This window comes from Microcaecilia unicolor, chromosome 8 (genome assembly GCF_901765095.1).
Source record: "Microcaecilia unicolor chromosome 8, aMicUni1.1, whole genome shotgun sequence".
In the NCBI taxonomy this organism is placed as follows: Eukaryota; Metazoa; Chordata; class Amphibia; order Gymnophiona; family Siphonopidae; genus Microcaecilia; species Microcaecilia unicolor.
In genome coordinates, this window is record NC_044038.1 from 153,910,189 (window position 1) to 153,927,520 (window position 17,332).

At 43.8% G+C, this 17,332-nt stretch overlaps 1 protein-coding gene across 3 annotated transcripts in view; it reads right to left on the reverse strand.

Moving 5' to 3' along the window:
* The window catches only part of CAMK2A (calcium/calmodulin dependent protein kinase II alpha), a 238,611-nt gene that overhangs the window by 2,188 nt on the left and 219,091 nt on the right, over positions 1–17,332 (reverse strand). For 2 of the 3 annotated variants that reach the window (XM_030212235.1, XM_030212234.1), the window contains 3 exons: positions 16,928–17,003; positions 12,772–12,866; positions 6,550–6,782 (listed from right to left, as the gene is read on the reverse strand). In XM_030212235.1, the coding sequence (XP_030068095.1) occupies positions 6,550–6,782; positions 12,772–12,866; positions 16,928–17,003 (404 nt within the window). Of the gene's footprint in view, positions 1–6,549; positions 6,783–12,771; positions 12,867–16,927; positions 17,004–17,332 lie in introns of those variants that run through there. The other variant, XM_030212236.1, reaches the window with a different exon arrangement.

Genomic DNA, 17,332 nt, shown 5'->3' on the forward strand with positions numbered 1-17,332 from the left:
GGTTTTCTTTTCTTTTGATAACAATAGGAGTTCCAGTTACCATTCAAATTTATTTGATATACCATAAATCAATAAAAATACATCTAAGCGGTTTACAATATTCATAGAATATAAAAACAGGGTAGAAAAAGAGAAAAGTAGCTCATATATGCAAGGAAGCCAAAGTTATACTTCATTAAAAAATACACACACACATATATACACATAAATATACATTAAATATTACATATGGAGGGACATTTACGAAAGGACGTTCAAGTCAGAATGTTCTAAACGGATGTCCATCTTACGTGTATTTTTGAACAGGTTACAGCCTGTTTGAAAATGCGTGAGGTGGACATCCATGTGCTGAAAATCCATGTCAGCGTGAACATCCATTTTACAAACTGAAATATCCGCATTTTGAATGGGGGAAAACAAGGGACATATAGCAGAATTCTTACAAAATGGCTGCACAGGCATCCATGGAGTGCAGAGGGGCAGCTTAGTGACTAGTGCAGTGGACTGTAAACAAAGGGGCCCAGTTTGAAATCCCACTTTAACTCTTTGATTTTGGAATTGTGAGTCCTCCATGAACAGAAAAATACCTACTGAGCCTAAATGTACAGTACTTCAAAAGCCTCCAGGCTTGCAGGTGTCTTATATATTTAGATATAGATACAGTAGGTATTTTTCTGTTTCACCATTAAAAAAAAAAAGAGTTAAACTGTGATTTGAACCGCAGTCCCTTGGTTTACAGTCCACTGCACCAGGGCCGCCGCAAGACAGAGCTGGGCCTGGGGCAGGACTCCCACTGCCGCCACTGTCACTGTCTCCCCCCCCCCCCCCCCATTCAGGATGCAGTCGCAGTTGCCACTCATCCCTCGCTCGCTCGGGCTGACTTGCTTTTCCAGGCCGTAGCCAGACTTCAAAGATTAGGGGGCTGCCCCCTGCTGCAACTCCACATACCTTGGTTGGTGGGGATCCCCAAGCTCTGCCAGCAGAAGCCTTCCTCCAGCACTGTTCTCCACTGCATTGCCTGCCCTACTTCCCTTCACATCGTGCATGGTCAGTATTGATGAAATTGAACATGCGGGAAGTGTCACAAATGCTCAGTTTCACTACAACTGAGTATACTCGTGATGTGAGGAGAAGCAGGGCAGGCAATGCGGCACAGAACAGTGCTGGAGAAAGGTGAGGATTGGATATTCCTGCCACCTAAACCAGGGGCCCCAAATCCAATTTGGAATCCTGTGTCTGCTCCTCCCCATCCTCTATGGTGGACCTGGCATCGGGGTCTGCCTTTCTCCTGCTCCTATCGGGACCTGTGTGATTACATTAACATGATCAGTGGGGCTGAGCCCTGGGAATCTTGCCCTCCTATGCCCCACCCCCCCAGTGGCCCTGCACAGCACTAGCTGTCCTTAGTCCCACCCAAAACAAGCCCAGAACACACCCCCTTACTATTTGGACGTTCTGTAGTGTTGGGTGTCCTTATTCTACCTTTGCAAAAATCAGGATTTGGATGTTTCAAGCACATGGACGTCCATTTTGGCCTTTTGAGACATCCATGTGCTTCGAAAATGAATGGCTAAGATACAAAAGGGAGGTAGATTTAAGGTTTAGATGGGTGGTTAGACAAAAGGACCCATGTGCTAACCTACAGGATTTCACACCTGAGTTTAGCTGGCCCTTCCAGCAGAAGTTTGCTACAGATCCAAATGGACTTCCACAGCAAAGTTTTGCAAGGAAATGTGCATGTAGTCTAGATGAAGAAAGAAAATGCACTGCTTGAAGTGCAGTTATCTGTTTTGTGAAAATTAGCCTGTAAAGACACCATTGCACTGGTTTTCACTGATTTCTGAATCAAGGACTTGCTTTGCACAATATGGCATCAGAGCAACTCACTTAGGGCCCTTTTTACAAAGGCACGTAAAATTCAGGGGCGTATCTGAGGTTTGGCGGTAGGGGGGGCAGGGGCTAGAGTGAGGGGGCACATTATAGCCCCCCCCAGCCGCCGCCCCCCCTACCGCCGTCAACCATCCCCCCTACCGCCGTAAACCCTCCCCCGCCTACCGCCATCAACCCTTCCCTGCCTACCGCTGTCACCTACCCCCGAGGTCCGCCTCCTCCTGCCGGTTTTTAAAAATATTGCTTCAGCTGGCGGGGGACCCCAACTCCCGCCAGCCCAGCCGAGGTTCTTCATCCTCGTGCTGTGAAAGCTGCATCCTTCCAGTTGGACGGAGTCTGACGTCGCAGCACGTTGTACGTGCAGGATGTCAATGTGCTGCGACGTCAGACTCCGTCCAACTGGAAGGATGCAGCTTTCACAGCATGAGGATGAAGAACTTAAACAAGACCTCGGCTGGGCTGGCGGGGGTTGGGGTCCCCCGCCAGCTGAAGTAATATTTTAAAAAACCGGCAGGAGGAAGTAGACCTCGGGGGTAGGTGACGGCGGTAGGCGGGGAAAGGGTTGACAGATGGGGAGGGAGCCCAGATGGCAGAAGGGGATGGGGGTGGGGTGCCCAGATGACAGAAGGGGATGGGAACCCAGATGACAGATGGGGAGGGGAGCCCAGATGGCAGAAGGGGATGGGGTGGGGTGCCCAGATGACAGAAGGGGATGGGGTGGGGAGCCCAGATGGCAGAAGGGGATGGGGTGGCCAGATGGGAGAAGGGGTTGGGGTGCCCAGATGAGAGAAGGGGATGGGGTGCCCAGGTGGGAGAAGGGGATGGGGAGGGGAGCCCAGATGGGGTCTGGGGCTGAAAGGGGAGGCCCTAATGCAAGGCATGTGGATGAAGGGAGCTGGAACTGGGGGCTGAAAAGGAGGGTAGGTGGGATAAGGGGGCTAGTACTGGGACTGGGGGCTGAAAAGGGACAAGAGCTGAAACTGTGGGGACTGGGGGCTGAAAAGAAGACAGGGAGAAGTGGCTGGGGCTGAAGCTCGGGACTAGTGAGAGAAAAGGGCTGGGTTTGAAACTGGGGGCTGAAAAGGGGACAGGGAGAAGTGGCTGGGGGGCCGAAGCTCAAGACTGGTGGGAGAAAAGGGCTAGGGCTGAAACTGGGGACTGGTGGGATAGTAGGGCTGGAACTGGGGGCTGAAAAAAAGGGGCAGAGAGAGGGGACAGATCCTAGATGGAAGGGGGAGTGAGAGGGAGGGCAGACCCTAGATGGATGGGAGAGGGAGGGCAAATGGTGGATTGAGCGGACAGAGAGAAAGGGCAGACAGTGGATGGAAGCGATAGAAAGGGCAGACAGTGAATGGAAGGGGGAGAGAGAGGGCAGACAGGGGCAGATGGTGGATGGAAGGGGCAGAGATAGAGGGCAGATGTAGATGGAAGGAGCAGGGAGAGAGGGCAGACATTGGATGAAGGGGACAGCAGAGAGGGCAGACACTGGATGGCAGAGAGAGAACAAACATCTAAATGAAGACTCCTATATAATATATCTCGCGTCAAATGTATGTTTAAATTTATAGGGGAAAAGCCTCAATCCCGGCGTGCGCTCCTTGTGTTGTAAAACAACGTAAGGGAGCACCGCCCGATCATCACTGGCTAAAAAACCCCTGTTTAAGTAACCCACTTCTGTTTCCTATTTTTCAAAACAACTTAGATTGATGGTTACTTAGCTTCACTGCTGAAACTCTCTTAAGCAGTAAACCGGAACACAGTCGTCTGAACCCAATCCACGGCCCGACTCAGCCCAAGTTTCGCCTTCTTCCTCAGGGTCCGTGGGTCAATCAGCTGTGTCTATCGAAAAATATAACACATAAATCATATATTTGGCGCTCTTTAGTGCGAACAGTATCGCCTCCAACCTCAACTTCATGCTTCTTACTTCAATCAGCTTTTCGCTTTTCTCAATGTGAACTTTTCAAGATGGCGTCGATATTTATAATGGATGACATCAGACGCTATATTTGGGCTCCGCCCATCTTCCTGCTGGGCGGGGCTAACTTCCGTAAAACTTCTCCCCCTCAGATCAAGTGTCTGTACCTCACACATTTACAACAGCCACTCTAAGACGGAACTGATCAAAAGAACTGACTCCATTCAATTCTAATGTTTAAACCGTCCGGTTGTAAAGAGTGTAGACGGTATATCCATCTCTGCTCCTGTTGTAGGAGGACCAATCTTCTGTCGCCTCCTTGTATATCCCACTTAATTTGTTGTAAGATGACACATTTAAGCGCGTCAAAAGTGTGATTAAATTCGATGCAATGCATGGCTAAAGGAGCGGTCTTCTTTTGTGTGTTAATGTTGCTCTTATGTTCTGTGAGTCTAATAGTGAATTTCCGTGATGTTTGTCCCACATACACTTTCTGGCAAGGGCATACGATGGCATAAACCACCCATTCTGAGCTACCTTCACATCCTTCATCAAAATACTACATGTAGCTCAGAATGGGTGGTTTATGCCATCGTATGCCCTTGCCAGAAAGTGTATGTGGGACAAACATCACGGAAATTCACTATTAGACTCACAGAACATAAGAGCAACATTAACACACAAAAGAAGACCGCTCCTTTAGCCATGCATTGCATCGAATTTAATCACACTTTTGACGCGCTTAAATGTGTCATCTTACAACAAATTAAGTGGGATATACAAGGAGGCGACAGAAGATTGGTCCTCCTACAACAGGAGCAGAGATGGATATACCGTCTACACTCTTTACAACCGGACGGTTTAAACATTAGAATTGAATGGAGTCAGTTCTTTTGATCAGTTCCGTCTTAGAGTGGCTGTTGTAAATGTGTGAGGTACAGACACTTGATCTGAGGGGGAGAAGTTTTACGGAAGTTAGCCCCGCCCAGCAGGAAGATGGGCGGAGCCCAAATATAGCGTCTGATGTCATCCATTATAAATATCGACGCCATCTTGAAAAGTTCACATTGAGAAAAGCGAAAAGCCGATTGAAGTAAGAAGCATGAAGTTGAGGTTGGAGGCGATACTGTTCGCACTAAAGAGCGCCAAATATATGATTTATGTGTTATATTTTTCGATAGACACAGCTGATTGACCCACGGACCCTGAGGAAGAAGGCGAAACTTGGGCTGAGTCGGGCCGTGGGTTGGGTTCAGACGACTGTGTTCCGGTTTACTGCTTAAGAGAGTTTCAGCAGTGAAGCTAAGTAACCATCAATCTAAGTTGTTTTGAAAAATAGGAAACAGAAGTGGGTTACTTAAACAGGGGTTTTTTAGCCAGTGATGATCGGGCGGTGCTCCCTTACGTTGTTTTACAACACAAGGAGCGCACGCCGGGATTGAGGCTTTTCCCCTATAAATTTAAACATACATTTGACGCGAGATATATTATATAGGAGTCTTCATTTAGATGATTGTTGATTGTTTTGACTGCCTATAGCTCCAATATTGATTAGTAGTAGGTGTTTCTAGAGAGAGAACAAAGACAGATGCTGGATGGAAGGAAGGAAGACAGTGAAAAGAAGATGAGGAAAGCAGAAACCAGAGACAACAAACTGTAAATAAAATATTTACTTTTATTTTTTTGCTTTAGGATATAGTAGTATTGTAGCTGTGTTAATAAATGTTTATAATAGGTAATCTTTTTATTGGACTAATTTTAATACATTTTGACTAACTTTCGGAGAACAAAACCCCCTTCCTCAGGTCAGGATAGGATACTGTAACAGCACTATACTGTATTGACCTGAGGAAGGATGTTTTGGCCTCTGAAAGCTAAATGTATTAGTCCAATAAAATGGTATTATTTTATTTTCTATATTTGTTTTATTTCTATTTGTTAATTTGTAAAGTGGTGATTGGTTCTTGTTAGTTTTTTTCAAATTTACATCTGCAGTCTTTATATTTTGCACAGTACTAGGGGACATTTTCTGTTTCTGTGGTGTTGCATTGTATGCAGAGTCTGGCATCTTGGGGGTTCAGTTTAATTTTTGTCTAGCGTTTGGAATATGTCCACTTTGAGAATTTACATCTGCTATCTTATTTTGCAATGTATAGCAATTTGTTTCTAAGAATATTGCTGACAATTCCTGTCAGTGTGGCAAGTGGTGAGCGATCATTTTCACCGGGGGGGGGGGCGTGATCATTTTCACGGGGGGTAGGGGCGCCAACTGATAGTCTGCAGGGGGGCGCCAGAGACCCTAGGCACGGCCCTGGCTACAAAAATATATTGCAGCGCCGGAGTGTACCCGGCGGTAATCGGGCAGTGCTGGCGCTGCCCGGTTACTGCCGGGTTAGCGCGGGAACCCTTACCGCCACCTCAATGGGTGACGGTAAGGGCTCCCCTCCTCCAAAATGGCTGCATGGCAAGTGTTTTACTTGCCACATAGCCATTTCCTGCTGGAACGAGCGACTTCCATTTTATCCGCTGCAGTAAAAGGGGGCCTCAGGGCGCATGAAAAACACGAGCTGACACCAGAGGAGGTCTCCTATTGCCACAGCTTGGTAAAAGGGGCCCTGAACTAGTTATAACAGAGGAATACCTGTTGCCAAAGCTAGTTAATGAAGCAACAAAGACATTATATGGAGCAGCACAATAAAATAAATTATTTTTCTGAAAGCAAGACTGCAACTGAAGTCCTCTTACTGTGGTAGAACGGAAGGTGCTCCTGATCTGTGGAAGTGAACGATTTGCCATTTGCCATCCCGGCGGTGCCAGATCCTGGTCTCCTCAGACTGTGCGGTGCGGGGAACCCCACTGGCATCAATGTACTGTGTGATGCGGATATAGGCGATACAGGCAGATTCATCCCCCATGAGGTGGATGTGTGGGTTTAAGATGGTGGTGTGCACTGGTTTGCTGTTTCTGGACCACACTGGAGGTACAAGACAAAATATTGCCAATGTAAAAAAGGGAAAATACAGTTGCTTCTTCTGAATAATGAATCTGATGTACATTAGGAGAGACTGATTTTGGCACTTAACTGGTCAAATGCTGACTCTAACCTCGGAACGCCCCCAAAATAGCTGGTTTCGCATTGGGAGTTAACCGGACATTTTCAGCAGTGCTGTCCGGTTAAGAGCCACTGAATATAACCGGTTAACCTCAAACAAATGATTTAACCAGTCAGGAGCCATTTTTGGCTAGTTAAATCACTTTGAATATCGATCCTTAAACTCCTACTTTAGGAGCATAAAAAGTAGGAGGCAACAGTGGCGAATTATGGTTTATTAATTGTTTGATTGGTCTTGAATAATTGCGCTTTCCTATTTATTTTATGATGTTCCTTTTTCAATTTTAGTTTAGTTTTTATTTTATTTTTATTGCAATATAAACCATTTTGACTTGGGTTCATGAGAAGCGTATAGCAAACTCAATAAACGATAAATCATAAATCATAAATTTAGGACAGGGGAAAAGTTACGAGTTAGCACTAACTTTCAGCATTAGGGTCATAAATCTAAGCAAGTGAATGTCAGGTCGATATTTATAAGCAAAATGTTTGAGCTCTTAATTTAGCATTTTAGAAAGGACTGCAGATGGGAATTCCTATGTCAGGATGTATGGAATTCCCATACTGTTTTACAAGAAGCTCTCCAAATGTGCAAGCCTCCTGTAAAATGCAAGCAGGGCAGCACATTCAAACCCCTCTCGATTTTAGAAAACTGCACATGGGAGAAAAAACACATACAACCCCCCCCCCCCCCCCCCCCAAGAAGAGGAAGCAGCTTTCTAAAATCACGATTTCATGATCCCATTGGCACCCCCTTCTCATCACATACCAGTCCTGATAGCACCTTCCCCAACCCACCACTACATCAGGACAAGTAGTCTCCCACATCACCCAGAACATGACATCGGCACAAGCCCCCTACACATCACCTATCAGCACCCAACATCAGCATAAGCCCCACTCACCCACACACACATCAAACAACCCACTAGGTAGCAGCACAAGACCCCTAATATCATCTAACCCTCCCTTTACCAGTATAGATACTCACTCTCTTCCCCCCCTCCCAGGCCACCACATATGGGCATGAGCCTGACACAATGCAGCCTCCCCCTATGCAATCCTCTGCCCCCCCAGCCCAAGACCTCCCACATGAACACAAAGGCCACAAGGCCCCCTACTCCCCACCCAACCCAACCTAGTCCCTGGGCTCACAAGAATACTTGGTGTCCAGTGGGCCAGGAGCAATGCCTACAAGCTCCCATCTCATGGCTTCTGGGTGCCAAATATAGCCATTGAGACATCCAGCAGTAATAGCATGGTATATAGAGCTGGTGAAACCAAGTCAAGTGCGCTGAAAGCTAGACTTCCATACATGGGCAGTTGTAGTCAGGCTTCCAAACATGGGGGCAGCAATTGTGGGGATTTGGAACATCAGGATTTATAGCTGTCCTTAGTCATGCCTCAGTATAGCTCTAAATCTCAACATCCAGGTGTTGCACTGCAGGCATGTATTCCCTATGTAAAATAGGGAATGCACGTCTGTATTGCTATCCTGCCGAGATGACTCCCTCTCCCCACCTTCCCAATACCCCCCTTGCCAATTAGACACACTCAGCTTCTCCATGTCTGAATGATCTCTGCTCTAAAATGACATTTAAACATCTGGGCCTCTCCAGATGTTAACCTTCTAGATTTGCCATTCGACTTGGGGATTCTTCTAAAATAAGGGCCTTAGGCTCCAATGAGTCCCTTTAGAAAAAGGGCCTCTAAGTTCGACTGGAAATGGGCACACATTTAGGAACCTAACCTTTTTTGATATCAAGCCCAAAGCTTTTTCTTTTCTACTTTTGTTATCTGAACATTTTGTTTACTAATTGGGTTGATTCCAGTTTATCTTCTCCACTTTCCTTGTGTTGGTTTTCTTTTGAATTCTTTTCCAGGGTCTCTCTTTTATTCTCTTTCTTCCTGTCTTTTCCATTCATTCTATGCCTGTGCCTCTGTGTTTATTTTTTAATCTCTTTCTTCCTCTCTTTCCACTCATATCTAAGGGGCCTGTTTATTAAAGTGAACTAAGCAGCATTTGAATTAGCACATACTGCTACTGCACAGCTGGGGTAACAGTTACTATGGCAGCAGTAGAGTTAGCCCATGGTAATTCATGCAATAACTGCTTAGGCTATATTGGGGCAGGGAATGAACGAGAACCTTTAATCAGTAGATTGACCACTAGCAGAGTGCCTCAAGAGTATAAAGCACCATTTTCCTTCTGGGTGCCAAAGGGGCAGGAGTGTCATAAGAACATAAGAGTAGCCATACTGGGTCAGACCAATGGTTCATCTAGCCCAGTATCCTGTTTTACAAACAGTGGCCAGTCCAGGTCACAAGTACCTGGCAGAAACCCAAATAGTGGCAACATTCCATGCTACAAATTCCAGGTCAAGTAGCTGCCTCCCCATGTCTGTCTCAATAACAAACTATGGAGCTTTCCTCCAGGAACTTTCCAAACCTCTTTTAAACCCAGATATGCTAGCCACTGTTACTACATCTCCTGCAAAGAGTTCCAGAGCTTAATTATTCATTGAGTAAAAAAAATATTTCCTCCTATTTGTTTTAAAAGTATTTCCATGTAACTTCCTTGAGTGTCCCCTAGTCTTTGTACTTTTGGAACGAGTAAAAAATCAATTCTACTTGTTCTACACCACTCAGGATTTTGTAGACCTCAGCCATATCTCCCCTCACCTGTCTCTTTTCCATGCTGAAGAGCCCTAACCTCTTTGGCCTTTCCTCTTACAAGAGGAGTTCCATCCCCTTTATCATTTTGGTTGCTCCTGCCTCCCATTCAACTATCAAGGACACCTCAGATAAGTGCAGAGGGATCGGGGTGGGGGCTGTGTGGAGGGGGTGGCAATTCTGGTCAAGGGATAGGGGGTTGATAGATGCTGATCTGAGGGATCATGTTTTTGTTTTTTGTTGTTATTGTTGTTGTTTTTACAGCAGTGAGCCGCAGTAACTGCATGCCAATAGCATGGATACACTTACATGCCTTATGCCAACGCATTTAGGGAATAATTATCTATAAATCACCCAAAGATAAACTCCAGGATGATATGGAATGATGCAAGCTAACCCTCTAATTCTATAAAAGTCACAGAAAATTCGCAAAATGAATTGAATAACAAGCTAATTATCACCAATAAACGGCTTTTAACCAGCAATTATTGGAATTAATTACCATCTCCCTATCTCCCTTTTTACCTTTCTTACTCTTTTCAAAGATCCATTCCTTTTAATTACCTTTCAGTCTCTCTCCAGTCCTTTATGTCATTCAAATGTAGCAAGACCTCCACAAAGTTTCCTCTGTATGGATAATGAGGAATTCTCTGCCCCTAACTGCTTGTGTGGGCACCCCAACATAATAGCCTGGACAAAATAGCCTTCTAACAAAATATCCCTTGACAAAATAGCCCCTGTAAATAGCTCATAGCCCTTAACAAAAATAAGAAGTATAGTAAAACCCTGTCTCCCTTCCTTTGAGGGTCCAGCATCTCTTCTCTCCCTCTATCCCCACCTCCTAACATAGACCAACATATCTCCCTCTTCTTCCTGCCTACCCTCCACAGTCCAGTATTTCTCCCGCCTTTCCCCCTCCCCCGACGATCCTCCAACATTCCTGTGGTCCACCGGCATCGTCAACAAGCTACTTCAGCTGGCCCCGGAAGCATTTTCTCTGTTATGTTCTGCTTACATAGGAAGTTGCATCAGATGAGGTGGGATACAACAGAGGGAATGCTTCCGGGGCCGGCTAAAGCAGCTTGTTTTCCTTGTTGACGTTGCTGGCGGCCCACAGAGATGTTGGAGGATTGCTGGGTGGTGGGGGAAGGGTGAGATACTGGACTGCACAGGGCAGGCAGGAGGAAGAGGGAGACATTCTAGACAGTGAGCACTGAAACTGGGGTGATAAAGTGGAGAAATATCTCAACTCAAAGCAGCAACGAGACTCAGAAAGACACAAAGTTGAAACAGCAGGAGCAGGTAAAATACTTGGGGGTGAGCCCTTTTGTCAGGGACCAAATTGTGGGCAGGCCCTTTTGTCAGGGGGCTGATTTGCCAGGGGTTATTTTGTTGGGGGCTTTTTTTGTCTGTTTTTTTTTGCCGGGGCTATGTTATGTTTGGGCCTTTTTGTTGGGGCTATTTTGACCAGGTATCGCTTGTGTGTTTAAGGTGATATAAAAGAAGATGAAATTTCCTTATCTCTACTTTGGAGGAATCATAAAAAGCTCTACAGATTAGGGCTAAGGGGAGAGAAGCTGCCCGCACAGCACGTCCTAACATACCAAAAGGGATTTTTCACTTTGGAGGTCATTCTATAACTGGGCATCACCATTTAGGCACCCTATTAAAGCAGGTAATGAACCCATTCTTTAAAGACACTGAGGCACATACATGTATGCTTACCTGCGTAGATGGCAGTATTCTATGGGTCCGATATTCAGCCGGAGGAAATCACTGTTTTGTTGACCGCCACCAGTGCTAAGCCTGGAAATACAATGCTGGGACATGTCCAGGCATCAGCATTGAATTTCCAAGTTTGCAGAGCCAGCTAACACATAGCAGATAAGTGTGATATTCAGCACTTTACTGACTATGAGTTACCGCATAAAGATAGGACTGACTTTTATGTGGTCCTATGTATATGGTTAACCTAGCCGATTAAGTTCTGAATATCAGCACTTAACTGGCAAAGTGAGGACATTATAATGCCTTTGTATCGGTCCATGGTGTGACCACACCTCAAATATTGTGTTCAATTCTGGTCACCGCATCTCAAAAAAGATATAGTGGAATTAGAAAAGGTAAAGAGAAGGGCAATGAAAATTAGAAAGGGGATGAGATGACTTCCCTATGAGGAAAGGCTGAAGCGTCTAGGGCTTTTCAGCTTGGAGAAAAGATGGCTGAGGGGAGATATATTAGAGGTCTATAAAATAATGAGTGGAGTGGAATGGGTAGACATGAATCACTTGTTTACTCTTTCCAAAAATACTAGGACTAGGGGGCACACAATGAAGCTACAAGTTAGTAAATTTAAAATGAATGTGAGCAAATATTTCTTCACTCAACATTAATTAAACTCTGGAATTCGTTGCCAGAGAATGTGGTAAAGGCGGTTAGCTTAGCGGGCTTTAAAAAAAGTCTGGACGGCTTCTTAAAGGAAAAGTCCATAGACCATTATTAAATTCACTTGGGGAAAATCCACTGCTATTTCTGGGATAAGCTGCATAAAATGTATTGAACTTTTTTGGGATCTTGCCAGGTATTTGTGACCTGGATTGGCCACTGTTGGAAACAGGATGCTGGGCTTGATGGACCTTTGGTCTGTCCCAGTGTGGCAATACTTATGTATTTATGCCCCCAGAACACCCCCTAATAGCCAGTTTTGAGTTTGGCTCTAACTGGTTCTTTTTAGCGGCACTAACCAGCTATCTGCCACTGAAAATGACCAGTTAGCCCCAAACAGGCAACGTAACCGGCCAGGAGCTGTTTCTGGACAGTTAAATTGCTTTGAATATTAACCCTTATAAATTTAAGTGCTCAAATGGCTCTTCAATTTAGGTGATCTATTATAGAATGAGAGGTTTTGTATCTATAGGAAAAATGCGTATTATATTTGTCCCCATGCGCCCAACGCAGGCACACTCTGTGCCCCTATTTACATAGACTGCACACTCTTGCTTTCCAGATGTTTACACATTTTCTGATAAGAGACTTTGAGAAATACAACCTAGAAGGAATAAAAACATGACAGCTGTGTTTCCATATGAACCTGACACTTACGGGCACACAGAGACTTTTCTACTCTTGGATCTAAAAGAGAGTTTTGTGATCACCGTCAAGGAAAAGTGTTACTTACAATTTTCAAAGTAGAATCGATGGAAATCTAATCCTTCCACCAGGTTCCCCAGAGCCTCTGGTTCAAAGGCTGTCATTCCAGGGTCACACATCTTTCTGGAGAAGAAATACATGGAAAAAAAACAGAAAGTGGAGATATGAGGGGAAAAAAAAGAGGATGTGAGAGACATGAAAGGAAAGAAAAGCAGAATGGCCATAATAGAGACAGGGAAGGAAAATGAACAGTGAGCAAATTAAATGTAAAGGAATGAGCATACGAGAAACAGAGAAAAAAGACAGATAGAAGGAAGGAAGGAAGGAGGGGAAAATGATCCTGTTATACCAAATTGTCTAAAAAGAAAATATGTAGCTTCCCATGGAAACTGATAGCTGTTTACAGTGGGTCAGGCAGGATGAATCTTTCTTTTTATTTCAAGAATTATACAACCCAATTTTCAGTGCCATTTAACCGGCCAGAACAGCCACTGACAAGTTATATAGCGCTTTACCGGCTATCTGCTGATATTCAGCGGGGAATAACCAGCTACCCCTACTGAATATCTCCAGTTAGCGGCTAGCAGATAGCCGGTGATATCATCCTATTGGATATCTACCTGTTTTTAAAGCCAGTTTAACAGCCATATTTGGCCACATGAAAACGTGGGATATTTATTGCAGGTTAAAAATAACTGGCTAAGTCTGAATATCAACTTAGCCAGTTATCTTTAAACTGGCCAAAAATAAACCAGATATTCAATGCCGGTCATCGGAAATGTCCCGGCATTAAATATCCAGGCTCAGTGCCGACTGCAGGAGTTACCCGATCTAACTCCCGCAGTCTGAATATCAGCCCCCATAATGTTCATTTCCAAGAAACATCTTGTTACAGAAACAGTATGGCTGCCACTAGGACTAAGGAAAAACTAACCTGAAATGCATAAACCACAATGTCCTCCCGTATCACAATCCACTATTTTAGGCAGAAGACAAGACACAATTCCAGCAAATGGTTACAAGTATAATCACCGTGCAAACAGGAGAAAAACCCAGCAGCAAAAGTTTCACAGTATATTATGGAATAGAAGTTGATCAAGGTGGATCTGAAGGTTAAGTAGGAGATCCTACAGCTCTAGAATTCAACAATGTTGTCAGATGGTCAGGTTCTCAAAAGATATTGGGCTCCTTTTACAAAGCGGCTCTACTGATTAGAGGCGCACTAAATGCGAAGAAGCCCATTCAATTCCCATAGGCTTCTTCGCATTCAGCGCACGCTAATCAGTAGTGCCACTTTGTGAAAGGAGTCCATAACCGTTAATCTCATTCTTCTATATGACCTAGTTCTATACAAATTGTACCCAAATTAATTTGTTCTATACAAACTGTAACCAATTTACTCCTGACTCTTGTAAGCCACATTGAACCTACCAATAGGCGGGAAATGTGGGGTATAAATAAAATAAAAATACAAAGAACTTGTCTTGCGTTTGGCTAACCATCAAACTATCCCAACTGACTCTCTAACACGCATCTTGTTCTCATTATATATCTGCTCTTGGTCCCTCAACATCATATTTATGTTAGTTGAATGTTCTAATGCATGCTGATTTGTTGTAGCATTAGTACTATGCTAACATTATATTATATCTCTGGTATTTGAATTCCTGTGTTGTTAAACTGTATATCTTTTGAGACTGTTCTATTATTAGGTTTCAATTTACTATTTTCAAGTTTACCACTTTTATTGTATTTATGTTTATTCTTGATTATTTTACTATTGTTATACTGTTAACACAATTGTAAATTTTATATTAAACTGTACCTGCTATACACTGCCTTGGGTGAATCTCTTCATAAAGGTAGTTAATTAATCCCAATAAATAAATAAAATAGTTAACTGAACTGAATTTAATCACACACTTACATGGATAATTCAAGCAGAAAAGGCTTCCAAGTTCCAACACACAGGAGGCCTCAAAATCAAAACCTACTGGAGTCTTTTATGCATGGCCCTGGCAACATCTAGATAAACTTTAAACATGCAGTTCAAGAATGAAACATCAAGAGAATGAAAAAGAGTTTTAAAATATAAAATTTTATGCTTCCCAAAGAATATCCAGTGTAATTGAAGCAGATTTAATAGAAGAAGTATGCTTACTCAATTCAACTTGGAGATTAGGAATTTCAATTTATAGGCTTGAGGGTCATTCCAATCTTCTTCCATCTACTAGTCCAACAGTGATCAGAACCACACCAGTGATTACAGATACATTCAGCATCTCTTTGTGTCATACAGGTCCTTCTCTGGGATCTCAACCACCACTTCGGTAGGCGACCATCCCTCCCTCAGGGATCTCAACCACCACTTTGGTAGGCGACCATCCCTCCCTCACACACACACACACACACACACTCAGCTCGAGCTGTTGGAGGACTCCACATTTCCAGGATCAGTGTAACATCGGCCTCAGGCAGGGATGGTGGCTCATCTCCCAATGCTCCCTCCTGCAGCGAGGCAACAACATTGGCATCTTTCACTGCTGGGGTAGTAAAACAATCCATTGGGCAGGTAATGGAGCCTCCGGTTTGTAAACAAGAATGAGTGTGCACCTTACCCTCTCTCTCTCTCTCTCTCTCTCTCTCTTTGGCATAAAAAATATATCCAGGAAAGTATATTAAAAGGAAAGAGAAATCAACCAAAAAGGCACCGTTCAGAACTTTCTCTCAGTCGCCATCTTCAGGTAGGATAAATCATAAGTTTTTAGGCCTATAGTGGTGGTCGAATCATCTTGCATCCTTGTGAAGCTTCATCCTGTTGATACCTAATCTACTACTGTAAACCCCAGCATCTTTTCATAGACCTCAGACCTCTGCAACAGTCTGGGTCCAGCCTTACTATTTTCCTTCTCTCTTGCACTTGGTGGTAACTCAGCTTAGCATTTTGTTGTAGCAGTTCATTTCACAGCCACTTCTTATGGTATTGTCTCAACCATGAGCCTGTCATTCTCTTGTCACCTAGCTTTCTTCCTGGATTCTATTTTTGAGTGCCTTCTGAAGTGATTTGACTACACTTTTCTGCTGCTGTCCACCATGCAGAACAAAAACTCCATCACAATTCTATATTAGCTTCTACAGTTCTACTTCCCTTCTAGTGATGCATCCCATTACTTGTCATCACTAGGGACTCTGGAAATTTGGAAAAAAAAAAAAAAAACAACAACAAAAGCTCTTGCCTTAAAACCACAGATGTTTCATACAACTTCTGGCTGAACTTCTGCTAAGGCTTTTTCTGTTGCAGAACCTAGACATTACCATAGATATTATAGGGTCACATTTCCTGTCATACAAATGCCTACTCCTACTCAAATCTGTAAAAACAATTCATAAAAGATAAGGAAAATGTTCCCAGCTTTTTCAGAAAATGTGTGAAGCTTTGTAACTCCTGTAGATCTCTGATTCTGTAGTTTAGAGTTGATGATAATTTCCGGATAAGGTTGGGAGGGGGTCAGAAGGTCACTAATACAATTTTCCAACATTAGTAGTGATGCCCAACATTCTACACCACATTATAATTTTTTTTTAATGGTGGCCATGCTTTCATACTAGTGGCACCATATTTGTTACCTGCCTTTTAAACCTACTCATTGTTTTTGTCATCTGTTGTTGAAGCTGTCCATCAGACCACCCTTAATCCTGCTGACCCATTCTGTTTTACCTTTACATACCTGCCATCTAGACTACTGGTTCTCACTCCATTCCTTAGGGCACACTCTGTCCGTTGGATTTTCAGTTTATCCACAACGAATGCCTCCTTGGTATGCAAATCTATCTCTTGCATATTCATTGCAGATATCCTGAAAACCTGACTGGCTGGGTTGAGAAGCACTGATCTAGACCACTAGAAACCCATCTTTTGGGATGAGGGGTAAATCAGAGCAACTGACCCAAGCTCCACATTTCAGGAAGCCTTAGCTCCATCCTGATACTGGATATCACTAATCAGCATCAGCAAGCCAAGAGCAGAAGTAGCTGTGCAGACATCAGCACTGGACCAGGAAGTATAGTTCTTCAAACTTTGAAGGGACGGGTGAGGGTCAGGTTTTAGCTGGATCACCCTGATCCCACTCTTACATAGAATAAACCCTGTGTTTGCTTGTTATTTGTTCACAAGAAAAACTCACGTGTATGATTCAAAATCCCCATTGCTTATTGCTTCAATCAGCTGTTCTGTCACTTTTATGATTTCTTGTTTTCGCACTGTAAACAAAGGAGATAGTTGAGTTTGAAAGACATTAAACATTGGGATACCCTCCTGCTGAAAATGGGGCATTTATTAGCACTTCCTGTCATTATGTACTATGTTGTTTTCTGTGCCCCTTACCAAAGACATTAAAGGAAACTCAACAAATCCAAATCTACCATATGGCACTCTAATTGATATTTGCATAGCAAATCTACCGAAACATGCATGCCAATTATTGGGATGCATTTTCTTCTAGAGAAGAAGCAGTTGCAGTCACATAGAGAGATGAAAAATCCTGCAGCTCTAGAATGTTTCTCCTTGTTCACCTTCTACGGCAAACAGC